The sequence below is a fragment of the Cuculus canorus genome, chromosome 16, assembly GCF_017976375.1.
Source record: "Cuculus canorus isolate bCucCan1 chromosome 16, bCucCan1.pri, whole genome shotgun sequence".
Classification (NCBI taxonomy): Eukaryota; Metazoa; Chordata; class Aves; order Cuculiformes; family Cuculidae; genus Cuculus; species Cuculus canorus.
Genome location: NC_071416.1, coordinates 4619576 through 4642330, shown reverse-complemented (window position 1 = coordinate 4642330; position 22755 = coordinate 4619576). Strand labels below are relative to the sequence as shown.

The window sequence follows — 22755 nt, the reverse complement described above, 5'->3', positions numbered from 1 at the left end:
CTTGGAGCCAGGCTGAACACCTCAGTAACACCTGAGAGGGTTGCGTTGAGAGGCCCCACGAAGAAGAGGAGCTGTGGAGGTCTTGGGAATGGGGCTGTGCTGGTCATTTCTGCTCATCTGCTGTTTGAGCCCAATGGAATGGTGATCCTCAGCTTGGCGTGGGAGGGTGAGGGGCCCTGCTAGGAACTTGCCCTGACAGTTTTGTGCCTTCTCCTTGCAGGGTGTGCTGCACACAGTGGGTGGATACATGATTTATGCTGCCACCTCATTTAAATACGTATTCGATTACCAGTCTGAGGATATCTACTGGTGCACAGCTGACATTGGATGGATCACGGGCCATTCCTACCTCACTTATGGACCCTTGGCAAATGGGGCAACTAGTGTGTTAGTAAGTGCTGGGTGGCAGCTGGATGGTTTTACTCCAAGAAAGCAGAGATCACGGTGTTGAGCTGCATCCCTGTGTTGCTCTGTGATGAGTCTGCTTCTCCCTTGCATGCAGTGCCCTGGGCTCTGTGAGGTGGGGCAGGACGAGAGGGGGTGGTTTTAAGCTGAAAGAAGGGAGATTAAGATCTTAGAAGAAATGTTTTGCTGTGAGGGTGGGGAGGCCCTGGCCCAGGTTGCCCAGAGCAGTGGTGGCTGCCCCATCCCTGGAAGTGTTCCAGGCCAGGTTGGATGGAGCTTTGAGCAACCGGATCAGTGGGAGGTGTCCCTGCCCATGGCAGGGGGTTGGAACTGGGTGGGCTTTGAGGTCTCTTCAATCCTAACCATTCCATGATTTTATGACATGCTGGGATCCAACTGCTGTTCCCTGTTGCTCTCAGCTCCTCCAGCTTGGGAAGGCGTTTGCAGGTCGGTAGCAGTAAGGAGCAGCTGTGTCACTGCCCTCTCTCCTGCACAGTTCGAAGGTGTCCCCACATATCCAGACGTTGGGCGAATGTGGAGCATTGTTGACAAGTACAAGGTGACCAAGTTCTACACAGCACCCACAGCCATCCGGCTACTAATGAAGCACGGGGAGGAGCCCGTCAAAAAGTGAGTGGTGGTTTCCAGTGGGATGGAGGCTTCTACCTCCGGCACAGCCGGAGGCTCCTGCTAAGGGACCAGGTGTCCCAGGTTCCTCTCTGAGAGGCAGCTTCCCCATGTATTTTCTGAACAAACCGGGATCTTCTGTCTTCTACCCAGCGATATGCAGACCATCTTTTGCACTCGCAGCACTATCTTCATTATGGCACTTCTGAGCAGGTTCTTCTCTTTCTCTGTAAGCTCCTTGATTGCAGGTTTTCCCCTGCTCCTGACCCAAAACTCACAGAACTGTGAGCAGTCCACGTGCTGCTCCTTGGCCCAAAGAAGAGAAGGAGCAGAGACAAGCAAGACACCAAAACCACAGAGGTCTCCTTTCTTCCCCATGGAGGAGGGCTGAGAAGGGACTGAGCCATGCCTGGATGCCCCAAATACACTTTGGGTACCCCAGGGGTTCCTGCAGACTCTGCTGTGCAGCAGGCTCACAGCTGCTGCTCTCTGGGACCTGCTGAGCCCTTGCCTCCCCCTCCTCTCTGCAGGCACAGCAGAAAGTCTCTGAAGGTGCTGGGGAGTGTTGGTGAGCCCATCAACCCTGAGGCCTGGCTGTGGTTCTACCGCGTGGTGGGAGAAGAGAGGTGTCCTATTGTGGACACGTTCTGGCAGACAGAAACGGTGAGTCTGGCTGTTCTTGGGACCTCTTCTTCCCCTGTGTACCCAGTAGGTAGCAGGGGTCTTTGCAGGTTCTCTGTAGTGTTTCCTTTGGTTCTGTGTGGACCAGTTGTCTTGCTTGCCCAGGAGACTGCAGTGCTGGTTCCCCTTCTCTTCCCTCTTTCCTGGGCCTCAAACAGGTTCCAAGGGGAGATCTTCTTCTCCAAATGGTCCTCACCATGGTCTGCTCCAAACCCTTCTCTTCTCCCTGTCTTCTCTCCTACATTAGCTCCAAAACTGTGCCCAAACACAGCATCCTGTCCCCTGCTGTCTCCTTCCCAAGGCCCTGTCTCTGCAGCTGTCCAGAGAAGCCTGTATCTGATTGGGATGTGATGTGATCAAAGCCAGTGCAGGCAGCTGTGGGACAGACTGGCATGGCCCAGACTCACTCGGTTTTGCTTCCCTTCGCAGGGTGGCCACATGCTAACACCTCTCCCTGCTGCCACCCCCATGAAGCCAGGCTCTGCCGTGAGTATTGATATTCCCTGCTGCAGGGGCTGGGAGGGTTCCCGGGGCTGTGGCAAGGCTCCGCAGCAGCTGCTGGCACTGCCTGCGCCATGGTCTGGTGACTATCAGCCTGCCAGCGTGGTTATGGGATGGTGGCGCATGTGGAGAGGTGGCCACCACCCCGAATCCCAGGCCTGGCCCCGTGTGCCACGGCCTTTCCAAAGCTGCCCTTGCTCTGTCTCCCGCTCCCTCTGGTTCACAAGGCTTTAATGTGAGGGCTGACCTCCTTGTCTTCTTGCTTTCTGATCCCCATGGCAGACGTTTCCCTTCTTTGGCGTGGTCCCTGCCATCCTGAACGAGTCGGGGGAAGAGCTGGAAGGAGAAGCAGAAGGCTACCTGGTAAAGAAGGGCTCATTATCCCCACCCTCCTCTTGTCCATCCCCCGTGAGGTCCAGGATCTTCTGGGTAGCATACATACTTCTCTGCTTACTCTGGGTCCACGCAAGGAACCCTCTTGAGTGACAGGAACTCCCTTCACTGCCATAAGTCACTGGGAGCTTACGCTGTAAGCAAACTGTTCCTTTGATCACACACATGGGCAAGGCAGGAGGACAGGTTACAGAGGGAGGTTATTCTCCCTCTGTACTCGGCACTGGTGAGACCGCATCTTGAGTACTGTGTTCAGTTCTGGGTCCCTCGCCACAAGAAGGATATTGAGGCTCTGGAGAGTGTCCAGAGAATAGCAACGAAGCTGGTGAAGGGCTGGAGAACAAATCTTACAAGGAGCGGCTGAGAGAGCTGGGGTTGTTTAGCCTGGAGAAGAGGAGGCTGAGGGGAGACCTTATTACTCTCTACAACTACCTGAAAGGAGGTTGTGGAGAGGAGGGAGCTGGCCTTTTCTCCCAAGTGACAGAGGACAGGACAAGGGGGAATGACCTGAAGCTCCGCCAGGGGAGGGTCAGGTTGGATATCAGAAAAAAATTCTTCACAGAAAGAGTCATTGGGTACTGGAACAGCTGCCCAGGGAGGTGGTCGAGTCGCCTTCCCTGGAGGTGTTCAAGAAACGGGTTGATGAAGTGCTTAGTGACATGGTTTAGGGGAGTGTTAGGAACAGTTGGACTCGGATGATCCAGTGGGTCCTTTCCAACCTGATGATTCTATGATTCCATGACAGAACAACCCTTCAGCCAAGCTTCTTCCCCCATTACAAGCCTGCCAAGGCTTTCCCACTTGATGCACTGGGCAGCAAGTGTCGTGACTTGTGGCTCTCTCTCGTAGAGACTAACATAGTCACAAAGACTGTCTCTAACATAGAGACTAACATAGTCACTAAGACTGCCCGTGTCTCTGTCACCAGGGTGCAAGGCCTTGGTTATCAGGTTTGCTCTCCCTGACTCAGGTCTGTGTTTTTCACCACCAGGTATTTAAGCAGCCCTGGCCAGGGATAATGCGCACGTTGTATGGAAACCACCAGCAATTTGAAACCACATACTTCAAGAAGTTCCCTGGGTACTATGTGACAGGCGACGGTAAGTTTGTGCTGGGGACTGTGTGGCTGCAGAGGCCTGGGGACAGCAATTTAATTCTTGCCGTGTCCTGGCTTTAGAATCCCTTATCCGTTGCTCCAAGGGTTGGCACTGCTTCCTCACGCTGTCATTTCTGTCTATTTTTAGGTTGCAGGAGAGATAAGGATGGTTATTACTGGATCACAGGGCGAATTGATGACATGTTGAATGTTTCTGGTAAGAACGAGTTCTGTCTTCAATGGCATCAATGTGCTTTCTGACGCTGGTTAAAAAGCTGCTTTGCTTTACGGGGGATGTTTCTGCACCGTGACTCTGCCCAGCAACCTGTCCTCAAAGTGGATCTAACTGCTGGGTCAGGATTATTTCTGAGACAGACAAGCCTGTGCCTTGCTGACTTTCCACCCCATTTCCTCTTGAGACAGCGCACTGGAGGGAAGGAACCTTCTGTAACCTGTCAGAGGAGGTCACTAACAGCCAAGATGCCTCTGTGCTGAAGGATTTAGGGCCACGGGGCATCACAGAGGATGGGCAGCACGATGTGGTCCCTGATCCAACCCACTGCTCCATGTAGGCCTAATCTCGAAGTTGGATCAGGCTGCTGGAGCTGTGTCTGCAAAGCTAGAGATCCTCCTGTGAGCTGCCACTGTTCTTGTCCCTGGATCAAACTAGATCCTTTCACCTGACCAGCAGTGCTCAGTCTTCCACCAACTGATCCTTCTGGGAGCTGACCATCTTCCTGTGATTTTCTCTGACAGCAGTCCCAGGGTAGAATGTCAGGATGCAGGTACAGGAGCAGAGGGGTACAGCAGTGAGTGTGCCCCTGCCCGGAGATGCAGAGCGTTGTTTCATCTCCCCACGGCGATGAACTGGAGCAGGACATGGCAGGGCCAGTGCCTGGGCTCTGCAGATCCAGGCTCTTCCTCCTCTGCATCTTTCCGCTGACCATGTGGGCAGGTCTTCTCTTACCAAATCCACCTCCTCCTCAGCCTGTGCTTGGTTTAATCCCGTGGCTGTGTACAGTTCGTGATCTGTGAAGGAAAGAAACCTAAAGGTAGGAGGGAGAAGAGGCAGGGGACGTGGCCTGACTCTGCAGGCAAGTGATACCTGGTGGCCTTCGGGGCAGCCCAGCCCTGTAAGCTCCTGAAATGAGTTTCTCTCTCCAACCTTTGTCTTTTCACAAGTAGATGAAATTGATGCGCTCAAACCTATAGTTCAGGGCCTTTTCCACATGCAGACCTCTTCCTTCCAGCTGCTGTGAGACTGCAGGGCCCCAGCCCGGTGCAGGTCCATAAAGCACTGCCTTTTCTTGCTTCCAGGTCACTTGCTGAGCACTGCAGAGGTGGAATCAGCTTTGCTCGAGCACGCTGCTGTCTCAGAGGCCGCAGTGGTCGGCCACCCACACCCCCTGAAAGGCGAGTGCCTCTACTGCTTTGTGACCTTGAGAGACGGCTACGAGTTCAGCAAGAACCTGACGGATGAGCTGAAAAAACAAGGTTAGCAACAGCCAAATATTTGAGAGGTTACATGGCAGGGAGAGGGAGCGCGGTGCCAGGCAGAGGATGGAGGGGTTAAGGGCTTGGGTGCTTGGAGTCTGGGGAATGCAGCCTGGCCAACTGCGCCAAGGTGCCCCCTCTGATTAGAGAGCACGGCTGGCAAAGACTAAAATTACTTCTCCCAGCCTTTGGCTGCTCATGTGATGTCATTTCCACCTCTTGGGAGCTGGCAGCCGTGTGGTACCCGGCAGGGCTTTTGTTTGCAGCAGTGCTCTCCTGTGCGATCACGGCTCTCTCTGGCAGATCCTGTGTGCTGCGAGGATCGCTTGATTGCTCTGGGTGTTTGTGCTCTGCTCTCAAGGGAGCTCTTTCATCGCCACAACAACTGCAGCATTTAATATATGAAATGGGCCCGTGGCTGTTTCTTCTCTGAAAGAACTCAACAGCGACCAGTTCTTTCTCTACCAAAATGGTAACAGTGTTTGGTGCAGCCATTATAGAGGTCTCTGGAAGATGGAGCGAGCGAATAAATGAGCGCTTTTGCCTTTAGGAAGATGTGTAGTGCAGGTCTTGCTGCCATCCCCACAGCCCAGAGGCCCAGATGCAGCAGCCCTAAGCTCTGCCCTACTCGGTGCCCCAGGAGCAGGGCTCTGTTTGTCTTAACCTGGTCTTCCTGCCTGAAAAGGACATGTGGCATCTCCTACCTACAGTGAAAATCTCTCTTTTTTTGCAGTCAGAGAAAAAATCGGACCGATAGCAACACCCGATTACATCCAGTATGCACCCAGCCTGCCCAAAACTCGCTCAGGTAAGGGGGCCGGCAGCAGTGCTGGGGAGGACGGCGTCGTTCTGCCCTCAATTGTGTGTTTGGGACCACTCAGATTCAGGGGTGGGGGTCAGCGTCAGAGGATGCTGCAGGTCTGGACACTCCCCGTGCCTGCTGAGGATACTGAAGAGATCCTGACTCCTGCTTTATTTCCTGGCTGTCGTTACAGGAAAGATTACCAGACGGATATTAAGGAAGATCGCCAAAAATGACCAAGACCTGGGGGACATCTCCACCTTGGCAAACCCAGGCATCATAAAACATCTTTTCAACAGCAGATGTGACACTAAACAGTAGCAGCAGGGCCCGTCCCTGCTGAGCAGAACTGTAGCAGCAGTGGTGTCCTGAAAGCGGGACCCCTGAATACCCACTCTCTGCCCTGGGAAGGAAACCTTCACCTCTTGAATTGAATGTACAGACATTAGGAATGAGGGAAAGGCAGGCTCTGGAGAGGCTGCCCTTCATGAGCGTGTCCATGCCTTGGAGGAGCTTGTGTATCGTGTTCCAGATGAGTATTGCACAGCTGAGGTTCAGCCTCGCACACAGAAGGACTCGTCCTCCTCCCGTTTTAGCACCTCGTTCTTGATTTTTAATTTTTGGGGGGTGGGGTTGTTAATTAAGTTGATATGATAGAGGGGGCCTGGCACCTAGTGCACAAGGGGAAGGAACTTTGCGAGGTGGAGGGGAAGTGCTGTTGGAGTTACCCAACACAGGCAGGCAAGGGAGGTTCATGTGCCACTGCCCACACGCCAGCTAAGCTTCCTTTTCAACTTGGAGTGCTGCAGAACTTGAAACCACTCTCGCATCACAACTGTGTAGCTGAGCTCTAGTCTTGCGTCCGCTGTCCCAGCCTGCTGTTCGCAGAGGTCCCCTGGCCTGAAAGGGAGCAGCGCAAGGCTCACGGGAGCTCTGTGCTTTAAACAGGTTTTATTGAGCTGCGTTGTGCCAGCTGGTGTGTTTTTGCCCATCCAGCACAGCCTTTCACTGGCCGTGGACACCGTAGGGAGCCATGTATGGGCTATGAGGAAATGTCTCTGACGTGCTCCATGCGGCACCGCTTCCACCCACTCGTGGCTGAAGCCACAGGCTGCACAGCTGGATGCTCCTGTCAAGGCCTGGGGTGGGAGTGGGTGCTGTTGATCCCAAAGGATGGAAGGGAAACAAAGTCCCACAGGGGCCCTTTCCCACGGCAAGCAAACCCGGCACAGGGTTATAGTGCACCACCACAGCAACAAAGCAGCCAAGGCAGGCAGGGCCGCTGCAGTCCTGGATGAGGTTTTTCTCATCAGGAAAACCACAGTGGAAGCTGTTTGAAGTTAGCTTTTGCTTAAATCTGACATGGCTTTGTGATGATGAGAGGAAAAAAACAATCCCAAAACCTCCAACACGAGAGCCTGCACATCACGAGGGTGCTGCCAAAGCCATCCTGCTCCAAATGAACTACACAGAATTCCAGCCCTGCGTTGGGCTGGACATACCTGCTTTGTGATCTGTATGAAAAATGCATGTGAGCTGTTCGATTTTGCACTTAAACCAAAGGAGAAACGGGCTTTAAAACTTGTTCCAGCTGCTGTTTTGGTGAGCGCCAGTGTACAGGCTTTACCTGCAAGCTGAGCTGAAGAGGAGGAGGCAGCTGCCTCAGGCCCATTGCTCAGGGCGAGTGTGGCAGGTGCTGTGCTTGGGCTGTTGTCCAAGTCCCAAGCCTTGCTGCTTACCTGCTGCTCTCCCTGGTGTGGCAGTTGCCTGCGATTTAGAACCTCACCGTGTGACAGTGTCCCACGCACACCCCGCAGCTCCGTACCAGTGGATTGTGCCCCTTGCCTTGACTAGGACTCCTACATCATCCCTCCTCCTCTGTTACCTTTATCTGCTCTGTAATTTTGGCTGGAAACAGCTAGAATTTTATGCAAAATGGAAAATAAATCATGGAAACAAAATGGAAACGGGGTTAGAGTGTGTATGGGGGTTGTAGGTGCTGGTCTGGGGGAGGTGGGGTTGCTTAGACCTTGCCATAACTGAAGCAGGTTTTTGGGGATGGGAATGGACCCATTACTGCCAGTGTGTTGCTTTTTTATGGATCGGGGTTTGCAGGCTGTGACTCAGGACAGCAGCTCTGGTTCCAGGACCAGAGCCTGTGCCTCAGTTTCTCCCAGGTTTCCAGCCAGTGCTGGTCCACTGAGTCTCATGGAAAGTGTCATCAATGCTGCCATGCTGGAGCAGTGCCCAGGGGAGTCAAGCGCCTGCTGGATGCAGCCAGGAAAGCTCAGGGCTGTCAATAGCTGAGCCTGGTCCTCACCCCGGCACGGTGATGGACGCCACCAGCCTCTGCTTCTCCCTTCTCCAATCCCTGGTGTCACCTTTAGCTCAGGCCTCCCCTGAGGCTGTGCTGCCATGCTCTCTCACTCCTCACAGCCACAGCTGACCTCACCATCTCACTGCTCCAGCAAAAGTGCAGCCCTGGATTCCGCCTAACCCAGCACTTCTCGCCCCAGCAGCTGCCGTCCCCTGGCCACGCTGTGGAGCCAAAGGCCAGGACACAGCTCCAGTGCAGTGCTGCACAGAAACTGCTGGGGTGGCTCTGGTGTAAACAGCCAGGAAAGGCCCGTGCTTGGGCATAGGATGGGCCAGGGAGGAGGCAAATGCCTCCCCTTTGCACCGCATCTCAGACAGAAGCAGCACAAGAACAGTTCAGATTGCACATACATTTTAATCTCAGGCTGGGGTAATCAACCCCCAATGAAACACCCAGGGATCACGGAATCGCTCACGCTTACAGCACGGAGCTCTCTCCGAGGTGAATGATTGCAGCACGCAGTGTTAGTGTCGCCACACAGCAACAATGGCAACGCGCCCGGCAGGGTGCGGGTCTGCCAGTCAGCACGTTCATCCTTCAGGAACACTGGCTTTCCGCTGCTTCTTTCCAGTGTCACTAAAAGGGCAGAGCTGAGGCTGCCAGAAAGGTGCATCTTTTATGGTTCCCCTTGAACTGCTTGGCTGAGGAGGAAGAGGGGCTGGAGGAAGAGGCACAAGCCCTTGGGAAGGGAGAACCCATGCTCCTCCACAGCCTCCATCTGCTGGTGCTGGTCTTGAATGAAGCCTCTGGCACCTGGGGCTGCGCATGCTCAGCCTCTCCTACAATTACTTTGCTCCCTCGCCACAAAGCTCCCAGTCTCAGCCCACTTGCATCCCAGCAGGACCACTGCAGAGGTCAGGGCTCCCTGACCTCGCTTTTGGGCTGGATGTGCCGCAGCAGAGCAGGCAGAAGATGCTCAGTGCATGACATGCAGTGGGAGGCATTGCCACACACCCTCGAGGATGGAGTTGGGGTTTATTGACACACTGGCTGTGACACAACTCTCCACTCCACCCTCATGTTGGGATCTGCCATCGTGGTTGAAGGATTCTTAGGCCAGCCCACGGGGATCTGTTGGACAAGGCTGCAGGAGGCCACAGGAAGAAGGGCAGCCCTTCTACAGGGAGAGCAGGGCACACCTGATGCATTTTTGCATACTTGCTTGTAGAACAGAGGCACTATTTGAGATGAGCATCCAGTTGGACCAAAGAGGAAAGAGGCAAAGCAAGAGGCCTTTGGGCAAATTACAGCGGGGCTGCTGTCCCTTGCGCAGGAACTGAGGATCCTCAGGCACAGTGAAATGTAGAAATGGAGGCAGCAGCACCTGAGCAAGGGCTGGAAGGGCCATAGGCAGATGGAGCAGGACTCCCCTCTAACCTGGAAAGCACTGAGACACCAGGCTCCCACAGCCGAAGGCAGTTGCACATCCATCTTTCTCCTGCCATTCTCCATGCTTTGGGTTTCTGTCTCCAGAAATAATGCAGCATCAAGGAGCATGAAACTGGGAAGAGCAGGAGTGCCTGGTGTGGCCCTTCAGCTGTGCTGTACCCCTCAAAGAACACCCAAACCAGTGTAGTCCTGGGAGGGGACAGCTGGGATGCTCACGGGGCGGGGCCACTGGGCAGGCAGAGCCAGGAGTCCCTTCTTCCTGCAGGAGGAAGGAAATGTGGTGGGGGAGCTGGGGCTGGCACGCAGGATGTGTGAGCAGTTGTGTCCTCCCAGTCCCTCCTCATGGTCCCCAGCACATCAGACCTTGGTAAGCGCACCGTCAGGAGAACATCCCTGTGGCAGATCAGCTCTTCGGACAGCAGAGCCAGGCCGGCGGGATGGGGCATCGCCCGCTCACACCAAGTAAGGCGTGTCCAGCACTGCCACCCCAGCCGCCACCCCACCATCCGCATGCTCAATTGCCTTTGTCCGCAGGAGGTGGCCAGCAGCCTTGTTCATCACCATCTCCTTGCCCTGCCTGCAAAGAAAACGGCACCTGAGCACCTGCAGGCCAGAAAACTTGCGGCACTTCAACCATCTCAGACAATTTGACTCCTGTTCCCCGCCACAGCCCCGGCGCAGGGCAGGTAATGGGTGTGCAGAAGCCCCCCGGCTAACGCTGAGGTCTCAGCTCTCTGTGGACCACGGAGCTGTGCCCATTTTGTGCCCTGCCAGCGACACTGCCCTTTCTCAGCAGGGCCACTTCGGTCCAATTGCTCTGCACGGCCTGTGAATGCTGCCAGAGTACATTTGATTGTACCAGGACTTCAATTTATAAGCTCTGGAAACATTTCTATGGGCCTAAGAGGCTATTAAACAAAAGCAGCAATTATTTAGGGTTGAACACAGCCACATTAAGCTTTCAGATATTTCAGAGATCATCACGGCTTCAGAAAAGCATGTGGCTGCGTCCAGATCCCAAAAAGTGCCTCCAGAAATCAGGGATGAGACACACCAGTTCCAGGTGGCTGTTACACCAGTAACTGACAGCACTAACTCTGTGGTTTTTCAGTACTTCATCTGGCAGAAGGTACAGAGCAGCAGTTCAGTGCCTGCTCCAAGAGCTGCAAACAGGGGCAGAGACTAGATGGTCACCTCCATCCCCTGGACCTCCTCCCTAGAGACATCTGCCCTGCAGAGGGGAAAACACTCGCAGCTTGAGTGCCCTCTGACGCAGGCAACCACCCCGTAACACAAGCACATTGCTCACCTGACATAGACACCAAAAATACCGAGCTCCGAGATGCACTCAGATGCTTGTAGGGGGTTGTGAGCCCTCAGCAAGTAATTAATTGTTGGCTGTGGTTTGATCTTATCCATCAAGATGTAGGCGGTTCTCTCAGGGCTGTCTCTGATCTTCTCCAGAACCTGCCTGAGCTCTTCACCATAGAGGTTGTTCCCTGGCAAAAAAACCCCAACCCAGCAGGTCAAGCACTTCCCGGCACAGCAGAAGTCCTTGGCCCCAGCAGCCCAAACAGACTCAGCCTTTGCCTCCTCACACCCCAGTGCTGCGGCCCAGGAGCTCCTCCAGGCGCAGCATGACCTTACCGCCACAACTAGCACCCACGGCTACAAGTGGCTACCAAGCACCGCACCTCCTATCCCTCGGCACAGAACCAGGAACCATCCAGAGCTCCCGGATACAGCACAACACACAACAAAAACCCACACGGACCCACTCCAGCTCATACCTCCACCTTCTCGCTGCGGCTTCAGCACAAACCGGTCAGGGTCAGCGATAGCTGCAGCAACCATCCTGTCACCCTCTTCACCCTGGCAGCAAAGGATGGCAGGAGCAAAGCATGAGAGAGGAACAGAGGATCCATGATAAAGCCCTCCCAGCAGGATCAACAGGGCTCCCCCAAGGCCACAACAAAGCCCACATTTTCTCAACCAAAGAGTAATATCATGCAAGCCAAGCACCTGGCTGTTCCCACTGCAGCCCTGCTCACACTCACCACATCCAGGGAATAGAGTCCAGCAAATGTTGCTCTTATCCGAGCAATAGCCTCGGTGTGGCCAGGCAGCAATCTCTCCAGCGTTCCTGGCCGGCTCAGCTCCTGCTGGACTTTCTTGGTGCCTGCGAGTTGGGTAGCAATGTCAGGGCACTTCGCTGCCCTTGATCTCTCCAGCAACAACCGTGCTTCCCAGTTCTGAGATGGAAAGAGAACAACCGTCCAGTCAGAAAGGAAAAAAAAATACAAAATAAAAAAATGTTTTTCTTCACTCTGTTCATTTATTGAGATTTGATTCACCTCCTCCCTCCCTGCCTGGCAGGGCTGGCAGGTAGGAATAGCACTCCAGAGGCAAGTAGACACGTGTACATGGATTCCCCACCTCCAGAAAGAGCACAGCCGGGTTAGTCCACAGCCTTTGCCTGCGCTCCCTCCCTCCCCGGCCTGTCCAGTGCTGCCACCTCCCGACAACAGCAAGATCTGGTCTGGATTATCATTAACTGCAGCCACACAGCCCTACCAGAGGACAGAAATTTATTTGTAGATCAAGTCTAAACCCTTTAAGGAGGTGCTAATACCGTGTTAACCCATACACCACGGAAGCAATGCGGTGCTGTGGTAAGAGGTCACCACCTGAGTGGTTACTGGAGATGAAAGCCACTCAGTTTTCTTGTGCAAGCGCCAGGGACAAGGGACACCCACCCGCACTGCAGTCACAGCTTCCCAACGCCATCAGCCGTGCTGGACAGGACTAACCCCATCCAGGACAGGAGAGATGCCCCTGGGATCACAGGGCATTTCACACCCTGAGAAGGGGGTGGCTTCTTGGAGCAGAGCGGTGGGTACTGACCTGCTGGTCGTAGTTCTTCGGCACGTAGCCCTCTCGGTAGTACACCACCGCTACCTCCTGACCGTCACTGCAACAGAGACAGCAGCATTCACAGAACAGCTCAGCTCCTGCCCACTTCTGCCCTAACGCCCCCAGCACCAAGGGGTCTGACGGGCAATGCATTACAGCATTTGCTCCTTCTCCTTGGTCTTTTGAGCTGCTCAGCTCCTGGCTGGCTCTGCTGGAGAAAGGAGGACTGCAAGCCCTGGCTCCTCTCCACTGAGTCCCAGCAGGCTTGTCCTGCCTGTCCTGAGACACAGGGAGCTGACACCTGGCCTCTGCCCTAACCAAAGTCTCAATAATTCACACCCCCAGCCCAGCAGGGAGGTGAGAACCTATTTTTTTAGTAGCTTTCGCCACCAGGTGCCAGGCCTAGGTGATTCTCAAAGCTGGGAGGAAATGGGTCTTCCCCTGGCGGCCACACAAGGCAGGATACCAAATTCAACAACCTGCCCAGGCACCAAAACACCCTGCCAAGGCCGTCACGTGCCCACAGCACCACACACTCAAGCTTTGACCACACAAACTGTGCAGTGGCCAGGGAAAGCAGTACACAAAGTGTTTGCAGCCAGGCAGTCTAATGGCCAAGGCATTTGTCAGTAAGAGGACAGGATGCTCTGGAGGAAGTACAGTGGACACGCTTTCCCCTCAACTGTCTGGCAATGACTAATGTATTTGTTAATTAAACACAGCAGAGGCACCAAAGGTCAAACAGTGGAAAAGTTAGCCTAACTACAGTAAAAACATTGGCAAGATACCATATCATCCTTTAGGCTTGTGCAGCTCCAAGCACATTAGCCTGGAAAGAGGACAAACATCACACTTGGGATCAACTGCCAGGATTCAGTCTGTGACCCACACATCCCAGCCTCCACAGCGAGCAGGCAAGATGATGAGAGCATTCAAAACCAACAGATACCACATGGACGTGTAACGCTTCCTCCTCTAGCACTGATAACCCAGCCCAACTCCCACTGGCAGAGCGTCACGTGAATGTTAGACAGGAAATGTCGTTGTGGAAGCCTCTGAAATAGCCAGGACATCTCATAGCAGAGGTATGGGGAGGAAGTAAAGATCCCGCAGAGCTCTGAAGGCTGCAGCTTGAAGGAGGGAAATTATCTTCCCAGCTGTAAGGGACTTGATGTGAGTATGCCAAACCTCACCACAGTGAAAAAACAAAATCATTTCAGCTCCAAGGGGAAGCAGCAGCCTGAAGCACGAAGAACTGCTTTCTCAGCAAGCCACTGTTTACACTCAAAGCACACCACCAGCTTTGGTTGAAAATTCCCATTTACAGCCCTGTGTGCCCAACACCCAGACAGGAACGCGCACCTTGGCTCATACTCACATATACAGCCTCTTGGCATCATCCAGAGACCCCTTTTCAAACACATCTCTGAATCGCTTCCGGATGACACGAATATTCCTGTGAAGAGAGGAGCAGGAGAGTCACCAGGCTGGGGACAGTTACTCGATCACAGGTGGAATCGGTGCCTCTAGCAAGGAGCATCTGCAGGGTCCTTCACCTCAGGCTTTGTACTATGGAGCCAGAGGAATCTTACAGGCTGAAACAGTCCCTGTTTTAACACCCATCCTATGTTTCCAGCCCACGTACTGTGGGAAGCAGAACACGTGCCTGAACACCCTGCATTTCTCCATACTCACCTTTCACCTCTAGAAGTGTTTCTAAAAGAAGTCACTATTTTGGGTGTTTTATCCCTACACAACAGATTCACTTATTGTTGGCTTAAAAGCCAAGAGCTACAGACAGATAGATGAGTGATTTCCTGCAGGTTTTACCTCCTCCTCCAGGCTTTACAGCCTCTCCTCCACACAGTGGCAGTGTGGGCTGCATGATCATCACACACCTCCTGCTGCTCCAGGCAGTCCCAGGGCTAAACGCCACCCAAACATCCCCTTCTCCCCAGCCCTTCACTCCACTGTCACCTTGTTTACTCTGCCCAGGGCACACAACGGGTTTGAAACTTCATTAGTTGAGCTTTTATGGAATACCCTGTGCTCAATCCCAAGTCCGAGAGCAAGCAGGACCCTCATTAACCCTGTTCTGCTCCTTATTGTTTCATCTAAGAGACCTGGACCACAGCAAAGTTACTGCTGGTGCAGCTCTGAGGAGGCACAAAATCAGCAAGGAAGCAGCCCTGGAGACCAGAGGCTTTGATGGCTTCTGGTATTTCCAGGGAGGAGCTGCTTTGGGAAGTTTATGTGAAGACAAAGGTGGGCGTTGAGGCTAGGCAGGAAGCCACCAAAGCAACGCTGAAGGCAGCTGCCAAACAGACCACAGAGATAAGCCCAAGATAAAGGCTGCCCTGTACATACCAAGCCATGGCCTCTCCAGTCCCCCCAAACAAGAAACGTTTTGACTTTACTAGGTAACAAAGTAAAAAGCAAACAGATTTTGCACACCTCCATCTTTCCACGACCTGCTCCTATGCTCCCCCCGCCACGTCGTGCCCACTGGAGACCCTGAAGATGCCCCACAAGCTGCCGTGAGGGCAACATCACAACCCAGCTGCAATTCCTTCTGCTTCTCTTTTCCGAAATCGTACCATCCCCTTTCTTTCCCATCCCAGTAAAATTCAACTTTTACCTGTTCCAAAGCTCGTTTTCAACACATCGCTGATCAAAAATGTTCCTTTGGACTTCCTCCACCAGAAACATGACCACAGCACTGGAAGAGAAACCAAGGACATCATTAAACCCAGAAACACTCTGCACGCACCCCGGATCACCAACTTCTGATGTCTGTGATTCAGGCTTCCCGCACTGCTCCTGCTTGTTTTCTCCAATGTTTCTGGGGGTCAGCATGCAGAGAGCGGCACTGATGCTGCACCACTGCCAAAACAGTGCAGGGCATAAGCACAAAGGGAAAAGCCAGGAGCAAAGCAAGCTCTGTGTAGGGTTGTTGAACCACACAACTCCTCTGCACAATTCTGCTTTGTGCCACAGCAGCCTTGTGCACTGCTCTTTCCAGGGTGCCACAGGCTCCCCAACATCAGCTTGTCTAGCAAACAGGAATCTTTCAGAAAGTGCAACTCCAAACTCTACTGAGAGACAAGACCAGCCTGCAGCACCTCCTCTCTCCTTACCTTGGTGAGCCATAGAGCTCCCAGGCTTTCGCGATCCCCAAGGCAAGCCCTTTAGATGGGTTGTTGGGCAGCAGGCGTGATGCTTCCTGAAACTTTCCCAGCACTTTCAACACTCGCCTGGGAATAAAAAAACAAAGCTATGCATGTCACGACAGCCCCCAACTGGACCTAGGGAACAGGAGTCTGGGGAGCACACAAGGACAAGGAGCGCAGCAGGCCATGCAGTACAGCTGCTGCAGTGCCTGGCAGCACGGGCCAGAGATGCTCTCTTACCCGTGGACCGCCACAGTGCGGGAGGTGAGGCCTCCAAAGCTGGCAGCAATGGTGTTTATCTCTATTTGCTTCAGAGCCGGTGTGCCATCCGCCCCACAGTCAAACATGTAATCAGAGCGGTTTATGCCTAAAAACACAGACTGAAATAGAGGGGAGGTGAAGTGGGTTCCCTTGTTGCCTTTACATGTAAATCTCTCTGATGACCTTGCTTCAAAGCCCACCCAGGGCAGAGCCAATCACCTTCATTTTGATACCCGCCCCCCAGCAAGATGTGCCCATGGGTGACTTGGCCCTTTCTCAGAGCCCACAGCCCTCCTCAGGGCTCCAGAGGAGTCAGCAACACGTGTGAGAAGAGGAGCTTCTGCAGGGACAGCCTGTCTGGCACAGGTCCCGACACAGTACACATCCTTGCGCTCTCCCGGGGGTCCCAGAGGACAAAGATAAACCATATTAAATCCTCCCAGTCAAGGCCTGACTGCTTCCAGAGGCACTAACCAGCAGGCATGACTGTCAAACAGGGCAAGGTCTGGAGCGCATAGGCTGTAACCGAGACATTGGAGCGTAGGCAGTGACTGGCCTGACTACAGATACTTCAAAGCCCACAGCAGCAAGCAAGCCTGCAGAAAGAGACCGGGCAATCCCACCACAATGCAAAGGGGCACAGCTGCCAGCCCCTGGCGACTCCTGCCAAGGTACCTGAGCCAGGCCTTCCTCCAACACTTGCATGTGGATTCTGAAGAGCTGAGCTGTGAAGTCATCTACCTTGATGGTGCTGGAGACAAAGAAAGACCAAATCAGCTCCCTTACACTGTCACCGAGGAAGAAGAAAATTACTTGCTCTCCAAAAAAATACCTTCCCAGGGATGTTCTCCAGCACAAACAGAAAGAGGGGAGATTTAGATTAAATAGTAGGAAAAAATGTTTTGCTGTGACGGTGGGGAGGCCCTGGCCCAGGTTGCCCAGAGCTCTGGTGGCTGCCCCATCCCTTGAGTTGTTGCAGGCCAGGTGGGATGGGGCTTGGAGCAACTGCATCCAGTGGCAGGTGTCCCTTCCCATGGCAGGGGGGTTGGAACTGGATGTGCTTTAAGGTCCCTTCCAACCCAAACCATTCTAGGATTCTATGAGATCCAGTTTGCTCAGCACAGCCACTCCATAAAAAGCATTGCTGTGCCAAAGTGACTTTCATTTCCAGGACAAAGAGACAGGACAAGCACGAGCAAAGCAGTACTGCAGAATTCTGCAGATAGAGGAAAGGAATCAGATTCCTCTCTGTGCCTGCACAAATAGTTCATAGCAAAGCCTGACAAGCATCATCAAATTCCCCCTGTCCTGTTGGCCTCCAAAACCCACACACTGTGGTGCCAATTGCTTCAGGGGCCCTGCAGGTATGGCTTTTCTTCCAGGGCCCACATTCCTGAGGCAATTGTGAGCAGCACCTCTAAGGAGCTGCCCAGACACTGCGCAGGAGGCAGCACAGGGCAGGAACACAAGCCCCAGGCACTGTGTTCCTTTATCACAGGTATAAACATGCCCCACAAGCCCCGGTTGCAGTCAGCTTTGGGACAGGTGTGAGCATAAAAAGAGCTCTCAGAGGTCAGGATTCAGCCAAACAAGAATGATGCTAGAAAACAGTCTCCTTTGCTCTGTCCCGGTGCCAGAGAGCAGCACCTGAGCAGGCTGGCAGCGCAGAACGGAGAGCAGGAAGAGGAATGGGTTTTGTGGGGACACGGTCAGGGATGGTCACCCCAGCCCAGGGCAACAGCTCCAGATAAATCCAGTGCTGCTCATAAGCCAGAGCTGAGCAGGCCTCCAGCACCTATCGCCATCCCGAGAAAGCAGGGCACATGGGGTGACCGATCACCTAAGAAGAGGAATAACACCTTCATAACGGAAGGCAGACAGCAGAGCTGGTAGTTATCAGCCAGCCACAGGCAGATGCAAACCCAGACCAAAACTGACTGCTCAATCTAGGACTCAGAGAAGCCTCCAGCAATTAGAACAAGCTCACAAGCAAGAATTCACAAGCTTGAGAGTGGCAAAATTGAAGTCATTGCAGGGAGTCAACTCTTGGCCACGTGTCCCATCTTCTGAGGCCCAAGGAGGCCTCAAAACACAGAGACTTAATGAAAATTAGTCTGAGGGCAAGCAATACAGCAGAGACAGTTCCTGCAGAGGACAGGAATGCCTGCCTCAGCTTGAAGGACATGAATGGTTGGAAGGTAGGAATGCCTGAAGGGTGGTAAATAGTTCACATTTAAAATATTTCATTAAAATGGAACATGAAAGAAAGTTACCTGGCCAGAGTCTGCTCCAGGAATTCTTTGTTTTGGCTAATGGCATCCACCAGCAGGTTAAAATCTTGCTGAACAGCATATGCTTGTTCAAACAGGGCACTTGGTACCACAGAGGGGAACAGCGTGAAAGGAGCATAATTCACCACCTGCAAAGAAGAATGCGGAGCAGGGAAGTCAGGTCTCGATACAAGAGGGCTGGAAACCCACCCTGGACCACTGAGTCTGAGTGGGGCTGAAGAAGTGCTTCCCAAGCTTGGCTGAAGGCTGATGCCAACCCCAGACCCCTTCGGTGCACCCTAGAAAGCCACACAGCCTCAGCCGTGCTCCTTCCTGACTTCTGAGGGCTTTGTTTTACAAGCTCTCCGCAGGGCACTGTGGAGGCAGGAGCAGATGCTACAGAGCTCCAGCTGAGCTGAGTGCTTCCCTCCAAAGGATGCTCTGTTTCTACCTTAACTGAAGATCACTATCTCCAAAATGCCTTGGCTTCAGAAGAAAGGTGAATTTGCCAGTATGACGTTTAGGTCATCAAGAGTCACTTCCTTTGACCCTTTCTTACCAAGTCACAGAGGTGACTCTGGACTCCTGGCTCATCCCACAGCTCAGGCACAGAGCCACCTTCAAAGCCAAAACATCGCCTTATAGGAACCAAGGGACTGTAGCATCTCTGTTACAAGCAAGGGCTGAGAGACCTGGGTCTGTTTAGTCTGGAGAAGACTGAGAGGGGATCTCACCAATACTGAACAATATCTTAAAGGGCAGGGGTCAGGAGGATAGGCTTTTCTCAACAGTGTCCAGCAACAGGACAAGGAGTACCGGGTACAAACTGGAGCACGGGAAGTTCCACCTGAACATGAGGAAAAACTTCTTTCCTGTGAGGGTGATGGAGCTCTGGAACAGGCTGCCCAGGGAGGGTGTGAGTCTCCTTCTCTGGAGAGATTCAAACCCTGCCTGGATGCACTCCTGTGCAACCTGCTGGAGGTGACCCTGCTTTAGAGGGGTTGGACTGGATGAGCTCCAAAGGGACCTTCCAACCCCACCATCCTGTGGTTCTGTGACACCAGCAGGGTGCTTGGCCCTTCCTCCCAGGCTCCCTCTTCCTCTCACCCTCTGAGATTCCCTCAGAGCCCTGGTCTGACCATTCAGCTGACATCAAGAACCAGCCCCCATGGTGGAGGCCTCCCTTCTTGCATCTCTGCCAGCTCCAAGCACAGCACGCTACTTGCCCTCAGGCTCCTCAGGGATCCATCCCCTGTGGTGTCCTACTCCTCTTGCACACGGCTAAATCCTCTTCCGTGACCCCTTGCAGCCTCCTTCTCCAACAGCCCAAGCCCCCATCAGAGCCTCCACCAACTGCCAGAGCTTCACCAGCAGTAATTTCACACGTTGGCCACCCTTGCCTCCAGTATGGAGCAAAGGTTGGCTTGCAGCTAGGAGCACACGAAAAACAAAGATGCTCTGCTGGCTCAAAGGATCATACAAGTGATGCAAGGCTGAGAGAGGGATGAATTCCCACCACAGAATGATGGAATCACTAGGTTGGAAAAGACCTCTTAGATTATCAAGTCCAACCATTCCATCTGCCACTAAACCATGCCACCAGCACACACACAGGACTCCTGGTAGTTCCCCAAACCTTTCCAGACCTATTTCCTCCCCTTGGAAAAGGGGAACTGCTCCCAAAGCTGTCCCCTGGGGAGATGTGTGCCTCAGCAGGATGGAGTGTAGGTCCCAGCCCCCATGCTGGCTCTGCCCCAGCCAAGCGCTGCCTGCAGGCACGGCTCGGTGTGGGGTCCCCTCGCCGCGCTGGGCACTCACATCCGAGGCATTGGGGCAGCCCTCAGTGCGCATCAGGACGCCCTCCACCAGTGCCGCATCCACTGCCACCACCGCCACCTCTCGCAGCGCTTCCTCATCGTGCAGGACGGTATCCCAGGGCACGGCCATGCCCAGCACTGTGGAGGCAAAGCTGACACAAGAAGTAGTTACTATTACAAAAATTGGAATATTTTTTATTTAAGCTAAAGTAGGGCTAAGTTTCATCTAAGTAATTGTATTTTTTTGAAAGTTAAACAGGATGTCCCTCTGACAGGATGTTTTCTTTCAGCATTTTCCCAGACACTGTCGTCTTTGAAGATGAAAACGACTCGTGTTAAGTATGATCAGCCATGAAAAGAGGGAATGGCCTTAAGCAGTGCCAGGGCAGGTTCAGATTAGACACGAGGAAAAAATTCTTCACCAAAAGGGCTATTGGGCACTGGAACAGCTGCCCAGGGAGGTGGTGGAGTCACCATCCCTGGAGGTGTTTAAAAGATGGGTAGACAGGGTGCTCGGGCATATGGTTTAGTAGTGGACAGGTATGGCTGGGAAAGGTCTTTTCAAACCTAGCGATGCTATGATCTGTGCTGAACAGATGCGTCTTCTTCCACAATCACCTCTGCTTGCAGTATTTTCCTGTCTCAAACACAAGATCAGACAGAACTGGAGCCAGCTGCAAATTAGCAAGAAATTTGACTGTTGTGAAGTTCACAACAACATTAAAATGAGTTCTTGAAAAGTAATAGAATATGCATAAGATTTCTGAGAAAATTTATATATATGCATGTAAGTGGGAAATATTCTCTGTAACCAGGTCTTGTCACCCTGGAAATGATTGATGGGAGATCACTCCCTCGTGTCACCCAGCCCTGATTAGAGTGCTTGCTTTCTAAAACTCCAAAACAAGAAGATTTAGATTAGACATTAGAAATTCTTCACGATGAGGGTGGGAAAGTGCTGGCAGGAAAGTTATGGCTGCCCCATCCCTGAAGGTGATCAAGACCAGGTTGGATAGGGCTTTGACCACCCTGATCAGCGGTGGAACTGGGTGGGCTTTAAGGTCCTTTGCGACCCAAACCATCATTCTGGCCCAAACCATTCCATAATTCTATGACAACTTCACAAAAAAGAGATTCCTGTGGGAGCCAGCATAGAATCATAGAATCACTAAGTTGGGAAAGACCTCTTGGATCATCGAGTCCAACCATTCCTATCTGCCACTAAACCACATCCCTGAGCACCTCGTCTGCCCGTCTTTTAAACCCCTCCAGGGATGGTGACTCCACCCCCTCCCTGGGCAGCCTCTGACAGGGCCTCATGACCCTGGCTGTGAAAAATTTTTTCCTAATGTCCAACCTGACCCTTCCCTGGCGGAGCTTGAGGCCATTCCCCCTTGTCCTGTCCCCTGTCACTGAGGAGAAGAGCCCAGCTCCCTCCTCTCCACAACCTCCTTTCAGGCAGTTGTAGAGAGCAATAAGGTCTCTCCTCAGCCTCCTCTTCTCCAGGCTAAACAACCCCAGGTTGCTTCTTGCAAGACTTGTTCTCCAGCCCCTTCCCCAGCTTCGTTGCTCTTCCCACCATGGAGATGCTCAGTGGTGTCCATGGCAGCTAAAAATGATCCAAGGAACATGGGAGAGGCAGCAGCGATGGGATCCCCCTGGCATCCCTTGCCCTTCCCATCGTTAATCAGTATCAAGGGAACCGGCACCCCCTCTCCCCATCCCAGGAGAAAAAGAGCTCTGGAAAAGGTTGCCCAGAGCTGTGGTGGCTGCCCCGTCCCTGGAGGTGTTCCAGGCCAGGTTGGATGGGGCTTGGAGCCCCTGATCCAGTGGGAGGTGACCCTGCCCATGGCAGGGGGTGGGACTGGATGGGCTTTGACGTCCCTTCCAACTCAAACCATTCCAGGATTCTACGATTTTCGGTACCAAAGCAGCGCTCAGAGCCCGGCCCCGAGCCCTCCCGCTCCCTTTGACCCCCCTGAACCCACCCCGAGCCCTCTCAGTCCCTGTGACCCCCTCAAACCCTCCCCGAGCCCTCCCCCGCCCCGCTGCCCCCCTTCAGCCCCCCGCCCCGAGCCCTCCGCGCCCCAACCTGCTCCACGCCGCTCGCGCCCCGCCCCGCGATTGGCCAGCGCCCCGCCCCCGCCCCGCCATTGGCCAGCGCCCCGCCCCGCCATTGGACATTGCCCCGGCCCTCGCTCTCCGATTGGACAACACTCCTCTTGCGCCTTGCGATTGGACAACAGTCCTATTATCCCCGCCCACGAGCATTTATTGGCAGCGCTTATAGCCTATCAGCGTGCGAGGGGCGGTACCAGGGCCGCTGATTGGCGGGAGGGGGCGCGCAGGCCTGGTGGGGAGTGTGGCAGTGCCCTGTGGTGTGATGGCGGGAGGGGCGATGTGGCGGTGTCCGGGTACCAAAAGCTGCTTTGTGCGTCCAGGGCGATGCTGCTGGGCGGTAAGCCTTGCAGAAGGGAGACTCCAACCTCTCCCAGTCATCATAGAATCTGGTTTGGGTTGGAAGGGACCTCAAAGCCCATCCAGTCCCACCCCCTGCAC

At 53.7% G+C, this 22755-nt stretch overlaps 2 protein-coding genes across 3 annotated transcripts in view; one reads left to right on the top strand and one right to left on the bottom strand.

Moving 5' to 3' along the window:
• The window catches only part of ACSS2 (acyl-CoA synthetase short chain family member 2), a 36048-nt gene extending 28088 nt beyond the window's left edge, over positions 1 to 7960 (top strand). For both annotated transcript variants that reach the window (XM_054081326.1, XM_054081325.1), the window contains 10 exons: positions 221 to 391; positions 902 to 1035; positions 1563 to 1695; positions 2143 to 2199; positions 2497 to 2577; positions 3599 to 3707; positions 3852 to 3920; positions 5021 to 5197; positions 5931 to 6005; positions 6193 to 7960. In XM_054081326.1, the coding sequence (XP_053937301.1) occupies positions 221 to 391; positions 902 to 1035; positions 1563 to 1695; positions 2143 to 2199; positions 2497 to 2577; positions 3599 to 3707; positions 3852 to 3920; positions 5021 to 5197; positions 5931 to 6005; positions 6193 to 6320 (1134 nt within the window). In that variant the 3' untranslated portion in view covers positions 6321 to 7960. The remainder of the gene's footprint in view (positions 1 to 220; positions 392 to 901; positions 1036 to 1562; positions 1696 to 2142; positions 2200 to 2496; positions 2578 to 3598; positions 3708 to 3851; positions 3921 to 5020; positions 5198 to 5930; positions 6006 to 6192) is intronic.
• Positions 7961 to 8699: 739 nt separating this feature from the next.
• On the bottom strand, positions 8700 to 22313 carry GSS (glutathione synthetase). The gene is made up of 13 exons (XM_054081327.1): positions 22289 to 22313; positions 20198 to 20348; positions 18383 to 18528; positions 16785 to 16860; positions 16089 to 16228; positions 15816 to 15932; positions 15317 to 15397; positions 14057 to 14134; positions 12670 to 12736; positions 11823 to 12017; positions 11556 to 11637; positions 11075 to 11264; positions 8700 to 10342 (listed from the first exon to the last, which is right to left on the bottom strand). Exons 2-13 carry the CDS (start codon positions 20324 to 20326, stop codon positions 10219 to 10221), a joined length of 1425 nt encoding a protein of 474 aa, XP_053937302.1. The 5' UTR covers positions 20327 to 20348; positions 22289 to 22313; the 3' UTR covers positions 8700 to 10218.
• Positions 22314 to 22755: the final 442 nt, after the last annotated feature.